The sequence below is a fragment of the Lepeophtheirus salmonis genome, chromosome 6, assembly GCF_016086655.4.
Source record: "Lepeophtheirus salmonis chromosome 6, UVic_Lsal_1.4, whole genome shotgun sequence".
Taxonomy (NCBI): domain Eukaryota; kingdom Metazoa; phylum Arthropoda; class Copepoda; order Siphonostomatoida; family Caligidae; genus Lepeophtheirus; species Lepeophtheirus salmonis.
Window position 1 is genome coordinate 21,493,460 of NC_052136.2, and position 12,760 is coordinate 21,506,219.

Consider the following 12,760-nt stretch of genomic DNA (forward strand, 5'->3'; position numbering starts at 1 on the left):
ATCTATATACACAGAGGATAATAATACTTAATAAAGCAGTTTCTGTAAAGCTAATATGCTAAGATCCAAAACAAAGGTTTAGTCTTCTTCCACTTAAGAGGTTGTGACAGAGTAATTTAAAATGAGATTACATAAATTCACTAAATTACATATAATGACCGAATATGTCTTCTTTTTTTCTTGAAACACGTGAAGATGTAAATAATGCAGCTAGTAAAAAAAATTTAATACTTCTGGATAACTTAATGATTTTCATTTATGGTTTTATTATCCCAAGAAATATATCATTGTGTCTTTCAAATCAAGGATACTTTTGAAATAGCCTGTCTTAAAGCAGGTTCATTGTATTTTTTTTTTTTTTTTTGAAATATCCACATTGGCAATGAAATATTTGATAACTACAATTATTGGTGTAATCGTTTCTTTTGTTTCAATATTCCATTTCAGAGAATTTTATTTCGGATGAAAGTGAAATTAAAAATGTTTAGACATTATACAATTTGTCAATCGGGGAGTTAATGAAATTGGTTGATATATATCGCTCAAATTGTCGATTTTTATTAATATTTTCGTTTAAAAACTTACATTTTTTAAAATAACCATATCAAAGTCCTTGAATTACTTAACCATTAGAACTCTAAAAGTAAGAGTACCAATTTTTGTCCTTTCTCCCCCTAATAAATATCGTTGAACCTGATGATCAACATAATTTAAGACATGTGACATTACTTTTAAATATCATATTTTTCATGGTTTTTGAAAATAATCTGATGATGAATTGTCCTAGAACTAAAAACTTGAATAAACTTAAAGACACTGGGCACTAATAAAACAAAAAAAAAGTGTATTACTCTACACAGCAATAAATTTACAATTTTGTATTTGTGAGTAAAAAGATTATAGGATGTCTCAAAATACTGGCTGAATAAAACCTTTGCAACAATGGCAATAAAGAAAATAATAGAAAAGAAACATTTAAGTAAATTTAAATTTAACATTTAGATTAAAATAATTGGTGAGTGTTGTTTGTTTCATATCAAATATGTAGATATACCTACAAATATACAAATCAAAAATCTAATTTTTGTAATATTTTATTTCAGGATCATAAAATTATACTAAACACACACACACCAAATATTTCAAAACATGGCTATCAATCCGTTGGGCTTCCTCATGAAACAGTTTGTATTCGCCTATATCAATAGTATAGTCTCTGGAATCACCCTCCATCCTTGGTAGGTTTTTTCCCATTAAAAATCGACATCTGTTCCGAAAATTTAATATCATTAGACTAATTAAATTAAATATTACACTTTAAGAGTAATTCGTAAAACTTTGAAATGTGGATATAGATATATGTATATAATATGGGATGGGGGGGGGGTCAACCCTTCTCAGTTACAGGAGAGTGAAGGTAGAAGGTGACGCCATCTCGGGGCTAATGGTTGATATTTTTAATAGAATACATTTCCAATAAATCTTGATTATGTTCTAAAAATGGCTAGAAATGAAGAACATTTTTTTTTTTTGACCCATTGACAGTAAAAGTAGGATAATTAGAGAATTCGAAAATACGAATTTATATTGAGGTAATAACATATTTTATATAAATATTAGAGTTTGATTTACAATAAAACTAGGCATTAGAGTTTAATATTTTTGATAGACTGTAAAGTTCAAATATTTTTATTTGTTGATCTCATTTTCACATCCAATAGCTCAGTTCTTTCCTTAGTATTAATATAAATAAGGATTTTTATTGTTATCAAATTTTGTTGTTCAGGGTCCCAAAATAGCTTACATCAACAATGCGTTTTCAGCACTACCGAGGAGGAAAACATGTTGTATTAAATTTTATATCATTATTACGTGTTATTTTTTCAAAACATAATAAAAATTTCTTAATATTAATTTATCCTAAAACTCCCCTAACTCAAAGTATTATTTTATGAAAATCAAGATATGGTCACCCTAAATATAATAATTAATTTAAGTATTCCTTAACATTACTTAACATGTTGCATATTATATGTGTGAGTACCTTCTTCAAACATTGCGATTAGAGCCTGCTTTAAATAGCTTTTAACATGATTAATGTATCTCTTTTTTTTTAGTCTGTCTCGCCTCTGAGCAATAAAAACTCGTGTTGTTTATGTCGCATATCCTATGTACAACTACTGTGCCTATTAAAAAACAAACTAAAGTAAGACATTTTTAGCTTAGAGAGTCTTCATCAGTCGTGGTGTCTCAATTTCACTTCTTCTTCCCTTATTATTATTTTATTTCTTCTTTCCTTCTTCGTTAATTGGCATAATGTTAGGTTTGACTTGCCAGAAAGGGGTGGCACAAAAGTCGATCCAACTTAAGGGTGGAGAAAATTTCATATTGTTCACAGCCCTACCGGATAGTCTTTATACATTTGTAACAATATAAGTATGTCAACCCTCCATATCATACATCACAACAAAATTTTGGAGAAGATCTAATTAGCAACACCCTGTACCTTGGTAGGTTGGTTCTTCCACTGGAAATACCTTACTAATTATAGGGTTTAAATATAATGTAAGAATTGTATTTGAATATAATGCGCTTATTGGTCCATTTAACATTTTATAAAGTTAGAAATGTTGGGTTTCATTTTGAAAGTCTTCTTAAGACCCATGTAGTTTTTTTCAGATTGAACTAATTCGCTTCTTGAATTAAGTTTGTTCAAGATCATCAACAGAGTAAACTCTCAAGTCTCCCACATTTTCAATCAGTCTTATGCTCTCACGCCAAAAATTGTATTTCTCACGCATCATCAATCAAAACAGTTCAAAATACCCTATTTCTAACCACAATAGAAGCTACTAGTGCTGTGTCAGTCCTAATAAATTTATTTGGTAGAGTCTAGTCTTTTCTTAGGATCAGTCCTATTAGCTCTTAGGAACGGTCCTTTAAACCCTCGCTCTTTCGGGTTGTCATTACTAGAAGTGATTAACAAACCAAAAGTTGAGTTACGTCATAAAGTACCGAACTTTATAAGTTTTAGGATTGATAAGAAGAAATTGATCTGGACCGGATTCAGACGGAACTAGATGGAACTGTAGTTTTCATTCGTAAATAAGGACCGACACAAAAATTAGAGCCATAAAGGCCGCGAAACAAGCCAAAAATGTAGTATAATGTTTAATCTAAAGCCAATAAATGTTGTGTATTTTCGTATTACGAAAACCGGTACAATTATGGTGATCTTATATTCTAAAATTTCGGGAGAAAAGGAACCCTAGAACAATGACGTCATATGAAATTTAAAGTGTTATCTATGTATGCAATTCACATAACTGGTCTGTGGAGAAGAGAAAATCACTCCATAGAGTGAGACTAAAAAAATCATTTATCCTTGATTAGAATGCAATTAAATTTTGATACACAGTTTGAGGCCCCAGTCTACAAATCCGTGAAGAAAAATCAGTTAAGACCGAATTGAAATAAGAATCGGTATTTGACCGAGTACCAACACAAAAAGTTTAAAGCCTATTCATATTATAATTATATAGATAGTTGAAATCATAATTCAATTCAGTTAAATAGCCAACAGTAAAACTAATTTTCAATTTTATTAATAATATTATATTTGTACTTTCTACATATATAACATAATATAATATTTACTAAAAACTTGATGCATGATGATGTCATAAAACAACACAATCATGATCCAACTTAAAATGTTTATATATGAATACAAATATAACAACAGGATCGAATGTTGGTTGATTTTTATTTTTTTACAAAAAAAAAGTTAAAATAATTAATTTGTAAAAGGTATATTATTATTATGAATATAAAAAAAGATCTATAGTATGTAGAAATATGAATTCCGAATCGGGTGTTGTTTGGAAGATGGATACATCAATTTTGGACAGACGACTTAAAAAAACCAAATGATAGATTGGGAGAAACCATATATTGTGTAATATTTTTATATTTATAATAATGTATAATTTGTAATGTTATTATCATCAAATTGAGCTAAATAACTATGGGTAAATATAGAATAAAAACAAATTTATACTAAAAACCAAAAAAAATATATTCATATTGTTCCTGTAGTATAATAATAATAATAATAATTAATTAATAATAACCAATCCACTCAATTAAAAATTACGTATTTTTGCAGCCCCCATTTTGAAGGTATTATTATAAATTGATAGAGAGAGAACATTGTTCTTGCTTGGGAATACATGTGATTATTATTTTGTAGTAAATATACAACTAACAAACAAAAAAAGGGATTCATCTGTTACACTACAAGGGCCCACTACTTCAATGCAGAGGCATGTAAATTCTTCAAAGCAGGGCCTGACTTATATCAAATGTTATTTTGAGCAACAAAAGAATTATATTAAAAGATTGAATTGTCGAGCAAGCTCTCATTAATAATATGTTATGTTGTGTCTGTAAAAAAACCTTTCTATTCGTCGTCCAAAAACTATGTTTTGCAGGGGTGGAGGGGCTATATGACAAAAAAATATATTTTTATGTTATAATATAATATAATATTAGAATACTTTAAAAAATATTAATAATAAAGAAATGGGTATTTTATGTTTTATATTAATAAATGAAAAACTCAAAAAATCACGGTTTAGGCGAATTGGTACCAATGTATATAAATATATACATGGTAGGTCATCGCATATTAAAAGTATGGAGAATCATAGGGATTCATCCAAAAAGTAATTATAATATTTGTAATGAAAATCTTATCTTACATCAAACGCATAATAAATCAGAGAGGGAAAAAGTGACCAAAAAAAAAACAATCAAAAACCAGAAAATCAAACAGAAATAACAAACAAATGGATGTTTTTAAGTGTAAATAGCGAAAAGGGTTCATTTTTCAACACTTGGATTGATTCAAGAGGATCATCATATTGGATCGTTCTCGCTTCCTCCTCCGTAAAAGAGGAATGCTGACGACGGATCAATCAATCAATGTTCTCCTCAATGCAAAAAAAGATTGAAGACTCCTCGTGAATAAGTACAATCCCTTTTCAAGTATACATCAAAGCCGTATTGCTCTGGTTCGGCAAAGGTGGAAGATGAGCGTGTGGGTGATGATGATGCGGGGCCCTGGGCGCCCCGGGGCTCCCTCCACCTTCTAATACCGACAATGGGGGTGGAGGGAGCATCTGATGTCATTTGTGAAGTAGGTTGTGATGGTGATGTGGGTGGTGTGAAGGGTGTGAGGGATGATGTCCATTATTCCCGCCCCCGTGGTGTAATGGGGGTGGAGGTGGTGGTAGTCCGGCATGGTGGCCATGATGAACCTGATCTACTGAGCTACTACTGCTGTTGTTATTATTGTTGTTACTATTAGAGCTGTTTGAGCTTGAATTGTTTTGTTGTCTTTGGTTGTTTTTCTTGCTCTTCATTCGCCGGTTTTGAAACCAAATCTTGATTTGCCTCTCTGTTAAATTCAAATTCCGCGCCAGTTCCCATCTCTTTTGTTTGGATACGTAGGCATTGAAGAGAAACTCCTTTTCCAATTCCAGGGTTTGGTATTTGGAGTAGGGTTTGCGCTTTTTTCGGACACTTACGTGTCCTGTCCAATGTTCCAAGGGGGTTCCTATTCCAGCTGGGGGGAAGAAAAAGCCTGGAGGAAAGGAAAAAAAGAGTTATCTATAATAGGATATAAATTTTAAAAAGAACGAAAGGAAAAAAAAAAGGAAAAATGATGGTTTCATCCTTTTTGTTTCCTTGAAAAAGAAATTTACATATTAAGATGAAACCCACTTCTTTAACTCCTCTCTTTCTCTATTTACCTTCCTCATCATTATACAACCATAATGGGATAATCATAATAATATTATTATGTATACATATATGAAAAATAAAAAAAAACTTCTACAAGAGAAAAAGGGGAAATGGCATTACCCGTTTTAAGGAGTCATTATACCAATACATACAACGGCTTTCTAACTCCCACTAACAACATACCACAACACGACTCTTACAACCACTATACCATGAAACCTTCTCATTATAACAATAACTTCCCGAGCCACCTTCACCGGGAGGAGTCATAAACACGTATATGTGTGTTAGGTTTCTGTTTGGACTTCGTAGATCTGAGCCCCTTATAATTTTAAATATTACTTATTTCCAACTTGGCTCTAGACAGAGTCTCGTAGTGGAATTTGGGTTTTTTAATTCTAAAATAGGGCTTGATCCGCAATCAATAAAAAATGACTTTTTTATGGAAAAGTGAGAAAAATCAGTTGAAATAGGTCAACACGGAAAAAATCACTTTTGACCAAAACATAGAAAATATTCGTTCTTGGAACGAGTTTCAATACTCGTATTCGAGCCGAAATTAATTTTCGAAACATATTACATATATAAGGGTGGTTTTTTTATTGTTTTTTTTAGTATGTACAATATCAACACTTCTTTCAATAAGAAAGTAGTTTATACTGTACTTTTGAGTCTGACTCTACGAAAGAGCACTAGGAAGTTTTGACTTAATTCAAATTGCATTCCCCCTAAGAATAATATTTTGAGTGAATTGGAGTAGGACATTTTGATGAACTCCTCAACTTTACAAGTCAAGTCGAGTTTCCCCCCGAGTTCGAGACTTACTCGAATCTAACACTAATAATTTTATAAATGAAAGGTCCATAAGAAATAAGTATGTTTCACAATTTGATAAATTTATTTTTCTAATATCCACCTTGTTTCTGCGTCTCTCATTCAAAAAATATATATTCATATGAGACCTTAGAGTCATGAGGAGGAGAATGAAGGTCTCGAGGGAGCCTTTCAAAATTTACATAATAGTTTTTTTTTTACCTTCTTTATGCCATTTCTTGTAAATAAAAGGGGGGGGGGAGAGAGAGAATATTAGTTCCATAATACTTCTCATTTAAGTAATGATACTAACAATACCAGAACTCATATTTTGATAAGAATTGGTGTTTTAGCTCACGTTGCTTTTGTATCAACTATTCAAATGCCTACATATATCTTATTATGCTTTAGTGTGTGTACATATATTAACATCAATGTACATGACAGCTGCTATGTTCCTTCCTTCATTGGAGAACACACGAAGCCATGAAGCGATGAAGCAAGCAACCTCTCTCGCTTGTAGTTTTTTGAAATAGAATAGAGGAAAAAAAACGAACTTTTTTTAGTTTGCCCTGGACCTTTGTATATATATACATAATAAGACGTACAAAAACAACAACAAGAGACGCAAGCAGGAGTCGTCTGCTCCTAGTTGCTGCTAGGATCTATGTAATATGTTATAATGAATACCCACCCGGGTTGACACACACACACACACTATGTCGTTGTACTCTCTGAACGGGGTGGTTGATCCCACCAAAAAAAATAAAAAAATGGGCGACAATATTATATATTTTAGGTTGTGAATGCATTTCTTGGCTCACTGCCAGGAAAAAATAGATTTCCATGCCTGATAAGAGCAAGAAATACATACTACAACATCAAGGCTTTGAGTTTGACTTGGAGAAAAAAATCCCTTTTATTTTTATTTTATTCAAAGTAACTTAAAATATATATTTACATATATAGAAGCCCTTTTTTGTACCTGTTGGTATAAAGAAAAAGAACAATTGCCTTATATATAATACTGCTTTTCCTCTATTGTTTTTGTTTTTAATAAAGTCATTTAAAGGAATACAAAAAAAAAGGAAAAATCAATGCACAGAACCGAAAACCAGTTAAAGGCTGGTTGGTTTTATGATGAGAAATATTATTACAACATTTTATCATAATGTATATTTTCCTTTCGTTTTTTTTTTTTTTTTTTTTTTTTTATGATAGATTTTCTCGTGTACTTCCTGACTTATTACAGCCATTAAAAATCATAAAAAGAAGAAGGAAAGAGAAATTAACCGGGAAAGAGGAGAGAAGAAGAAGACATGCTCTTTACCATTTTTTTTTATTTTTTTTTGAAAATCAAGCCAGTACTATTTTTCAATAAACATTTCTAGGGGTTGAAATCAAGATTTTACTATAATATTGAGAATGAATGTATTCAAAAAATGGAAATGTTTGATTGTCAAACAGAGAAAAAGGGGTTGGAAATCTATATAAAATCTATATATATATATTGTGAGACATCGTTATGACTCAGCTTTTATGCTGCGTGAGGAGAAGAATGATATAATAATGGTGATGGTTGAGTAAGGAAAAGAAAAGAAGAAGAAGGGGCGTAGGGTCGTACTCTGTACTACCGATCCCTAGCAATACTTATACTTATCAATGAGAGAGAAATTAAGAATGAAGGGTGGACATATTCCTTACCCGTGGGTGGATGCGTGTATAGTCCCGTATCCGGTGGATAATTAAATCTGCTATAATCCGCATGTAAGGACGAAGGTGCTACATCTCTCCGCGACTCTGGATCAATGGCCCCATACCCTGGCGTTGTGTGGTAATTCCATGCTTGTGATGATGAAGAAAACCCTGAAGGTGTTACAGAAGTTCCATCAGGTCCCGTGGGAGAGGGTTGTGGAATAGAGGCTGAACCATTCGTATTGGATGAACCAGATCCTGCAGGGGTTGTGGAACCCCCTGTTGGAGCAGCTCCGTATTTGCCATTATATTCAGATTGCCAGAAAAGGGGTTTTGTGTCTGAAGTTGGAACTGGGGGAGGGGGTGGGGCTGGAATACCGGATGCTCCACTTGGAGGAGATGAGCCTAGAGGGCGTCGACTCTCAACTGCAGCTGCCGCTGCAGATAGGGCTCCGGGATAATGACTAGGATAGGCCGACATGCTACTCGAACTGCTACTGCTGCTACCAATACCACTCTGAGCCGTCGTGCTCACGGAGACGTTCGGAGTGTTGTTGGAGCTGCTACCACTGGAGGGTGGCGGCGTGTTATAAGGGTGATGAAGTGAGCTGTGTTGCTGATGATTCACGTGTAAGTGGTGATGTTCACTTTGATGGGATGGATTATGGTGATGGTTGATTAGATAAGAGGGATGCTGAGAGGACAATACTTCCGAGAGAAGGAAGGGACTGTTATCGCTGCTTCCGTAGACTGGCCAAGAAAGCCTTTTGGAAATAGTTCCGGGACTGATTGGACTTAGTTCTAAGGACGAACCGGTATTATTGTTATTATTAGATTTTGTAGGACTCGAAGCTGATTCCACATAGAGTCCACCGTTCATATTTAGCAGGGAGAGACGAGAGGATGGGGGACCTTGATGATGAGAAGAGTAGGACTTCAGTCACCAGGACAATTCAATCTTGAATCTTACTCTCTCAATCTGTCGCAAAATAAACCTTTTGCTTACAAAGAAAAGGCAAGAAGTAACAAACACGTAAAAAAAAACACTTTCTTTCTGAGTTATTTGGCGACTCGATAATAATAAGAGTAATAACAATGACTTGATGAATGGGAGATGAAGTGTCTATAGGTATGACATCATCCCTTAGCTACTATGAGTCTAAAGTCAAGTCCATGGTAATCACATGTCAGATAAGAACTGTTTAATAATCCAAGTTTGATTATGATATTATATTTTTTTTTTGTTTTTTTTTATTATTATTCTTCCAGAGAGTCGTCGGTTCTTCTTCTTCCTCTTCTAATTCTTCTTCTTCTTCTACTGTCTACTACTAATAATACTATATAATAAATATACAACTACTTCTTCTTACAGGCGAGCGACTGAGAAACTGAGGCCGAAGAATATTTTGACGGGTTTGACGCTTTTAAAAAGTTGTTTCAAAACTCGCGCGCACGCCTTGAGTCTCAGCAAAATTATATTTACTATATGGAAATTGATATTCGGGCTTGCATTACACATATTGTATTCTTCTTTTCTTTTAAAAAAAAGGAAAAATACATATTACTACTATACATAAATAAAAATCCATTCCTTTTTGCGTGTAAGCGACTTTAAGGCGTGCTTTTTCTTTAAAAATAATAATAAATAAATAAATTGAAGAGGGTTGAAAAAAAAAAATTTCACAAATTTTTATTATCATTAATATTTATTATTAATATTTTCTCCCTCTTATTAAGTTATTCTAATAAAAAAAAGCAAGACTTTTCTTAATAATGAAGATCCTCTAGATGAATGAATCTACAAATGTTATACATATATTAGGATCTTACAAATCGTTGTATTTTCTACGTATTAACTAACAACTCCAAATGAACGAAATCCCTTAGTCTCATATTGTATATTATTAGTTAAACACTCTCTTAAAAAAATTCCCTTAATTTATAAGGTTTTTAATGCATTATTCCTCTAACAGATGTCACTGTTCAAAGGGTGGAAAAAAAGGAAAGGGGGAGAGTTTCCCTCCATTCAGTGCGACATCTAGTGACATGGCAAGGAACCATGTTTGTTCTTTCTCCTCTCTCCCTCTCTAGAGCAGTTCTTCTGTTGCATGCAGTATGGAGGAGAAGAAATCTCCTCCCATTTTTTATTTGTTCAGCGCAGCGCCGCCGTTATTTATTCCACTCCGCAAACATTTTATTTATTTTGTCGCTGGCGCAGGGAAGTAAACAAAAAGTATTTATCTAATATTTAATAATTTGACAAAAAAATTATATATATTAATAAATCTACACTATAGTGGACCCATATTTGACTGCTGTTTTTCCCTTCATTACAACATCATTATCAAGATTTCTTCCCATAATAATAATAATTATGACGTTTTGATACTTATTTTTTTATGAGAGTTATAGGAAGTATTCTCATAAAAAAATTACTATTCTTAGAAATGAATTATTTCTTACTTTTTGAACGGAAAATTAAATGTTCTTTCCTTTCTATCGTTTAAAACTCTGGTTGACAATTTTGTAATTGAATTTATGTATCCTTTCTAAAGTAGCAAAAAGTAAGATAAAACATATGAAAAGAAGAATTTAGAGTACTTGTGATCGGAGAATAATGCAATAATTGAATGTGAAATGGACCTCTGATTTATTAATGGTGTAATTGGTTACTTTTTTTATATTGAACACTATTAATTAACTATAAGTAAAATGTATCACATTATCGGGCTAAAATGTCTGCAGTTTTAATAATACAAAGTAAATCCATAATGCTTATAGATCAACATGAAATGATATCATCAATATTAAAGTGACTGATGTTATAATATTCAAAAAAGGTATATAAGACGAACAATTTACAACTTTTACAATCGTCTTATACAAGTTACAACATGTACAGACATCGAAACTTGTATATACAAGGAATATCTAACAAATTGAGGCCCGGCAACACCAACTCGACGGAAGTTTAAGCAGGATAGCTGAAATGAAAGTGACGTCATAAGTTCTTAGTTTCAATTTACGTCGAGTTGTGTACAACTAGGTCATAAAGTTTTTTAGTGCTTACTAATAATTGCAAATGAATTCGACAAGTACTTAAAAGAGAGGCTTAAAAATGTTGCGTACAAGTTGGGCTTTCTGTATAAGTTATAATTTGTAATATAACCATGGACATTTGAACTGTATAATATGCCTCAGAATATCCATATTTAATAAGGAATTGTGGCACAAAAAAAAAAGTCAATAATTACATGATTCATAAACGACCATTAATTCCATAACTGCATTATTTATTTAACGTTTGCAACTTGTACAATTATCTGTTGTTAGCTACAACTTGTACCCCGCGACATATAATACATAGGATGCAAGTGGGGCTTTGTTGCCGTACTAAATATGCATAATAGTTCTTGCAATAGCCGTCATGCATAGATAACGAAAGAAAGGAGAAGGAAACACAATTACTACACACACAAAAAAGGGTTTGAATATTTTATAGGTTTATGATACGTCAATAAAAGCCTTGTAGTTGTTTTTTTATTATTTTATTAAAAAGTGAAAGAGTTATTTAAGGAAGTAAGGCAAGGAACAACCCCACGGGAAGAAACGCATCACTTGTTTATTCAAAGATGGGGGTCTTGAACCCCACTCATTCACTCACTAGCAGGCAGGCAGCAAGCGAGGAGCTTCACTTTCCTCCATAATGTGATGATGTTGAGAATGATGAAGTCTGTTCTCATATTAAGTGTATATATTAAGGATAAATTTGCATGCAGGTGACGAATGTGTCTGTTTTTTGTTTTTGTTTTTTTCAGATATCTGATCTTATCATGATAGTTTTCTATAAAACAAGAACAGATAGGGGGTTAGTTACAATTTGACCCTACCATAATGCCTTATTTATTTGCTATAACATTAGTCATTTTAATTCATTATAATCTACCATTAGTGTATGAGCAAACTAAAGAAAAAAATTACCCACTAGGGAACACTATAGGGAACTTAGTTAGCTATATTAATAAGCTAATAAGTTAATGAAAAGGTACACCCAGGGATGTCGCTATCGCATTTTTGGGAGGCTCAAATCTTTTCAAAGCCACCCCAAAAGTATTATTGTATATATATAGTAAACATATAAACTATTAGGGTGTTATTGATTTTTGAAACTCACCCCTTCCAAATTATGAAAGCTAACAACGCCTTTGATATACTTATATTGGTGTGGCGGTCCTATGGTTCCAGCGTCACTGGCCGGATAAGACCTTGGCTACAAACAAACAAAACTTGCGTTTTGTTGATATATTTTGTTCCAATTTCTTGGCTTTGTAAACAAACTATTGTTAAATAAACAACGCTCATATTACCCCGTTGATGGAATCATTTCATGAAGATCTATTAAAATGACGCATTTATTATATATTTAGGGGCTTGGACTTTCAGA

At 32.6% G+C, this 12,760-nt stretch overlaps 1 protein-coding gene across 1 annotated transcript; it reads right to left on the bottom strand.

Moving 5' to 3' along the window:
• Window positions 1-3,954: 3,954 nt before the first annotated feature.
• On the bottom strand, window positions 3,955-9,683 carry Abd-B (Abdominal B). Its single transcript, XM_040715239.2, has 2 exons — window positions 8,326-9,683; window positions 3,955-5,647 (listed from the first exon to the last, which is right to left on the bottom strand). Exons 1-2 carry the CDS (start codon window positions 9,194-9,196, stop codon window positions 5,190-5,192), a joined length of 1,329 nt encoding a protein of 442 aa, XP_040571173.1. The 5' UTR covers window positions 9,197-9,683; the 3' UTR covers window positions 3,955-5,189.
• Window positions 9,684-12,760: the final 3,077 nt, after the last annotated feature.

Excerpts from the sequence above, each read along its gene's own strand:
- Abd-B (XM_040715239.2), bottom strand. The coding sequence starts at position 9,196 with ATGAACGGTGGACTCTATGTGGAATCAGCTTCGAGTCCTACAAAATCT. Across the intron at positions 5,648-8,325 it reads ATACACGCATCCACCCACGG|GCTTTTTCTTCCCCCCAGCT; the intron begins GTAAGGAATATG and ends CCTTTCCTCCAG.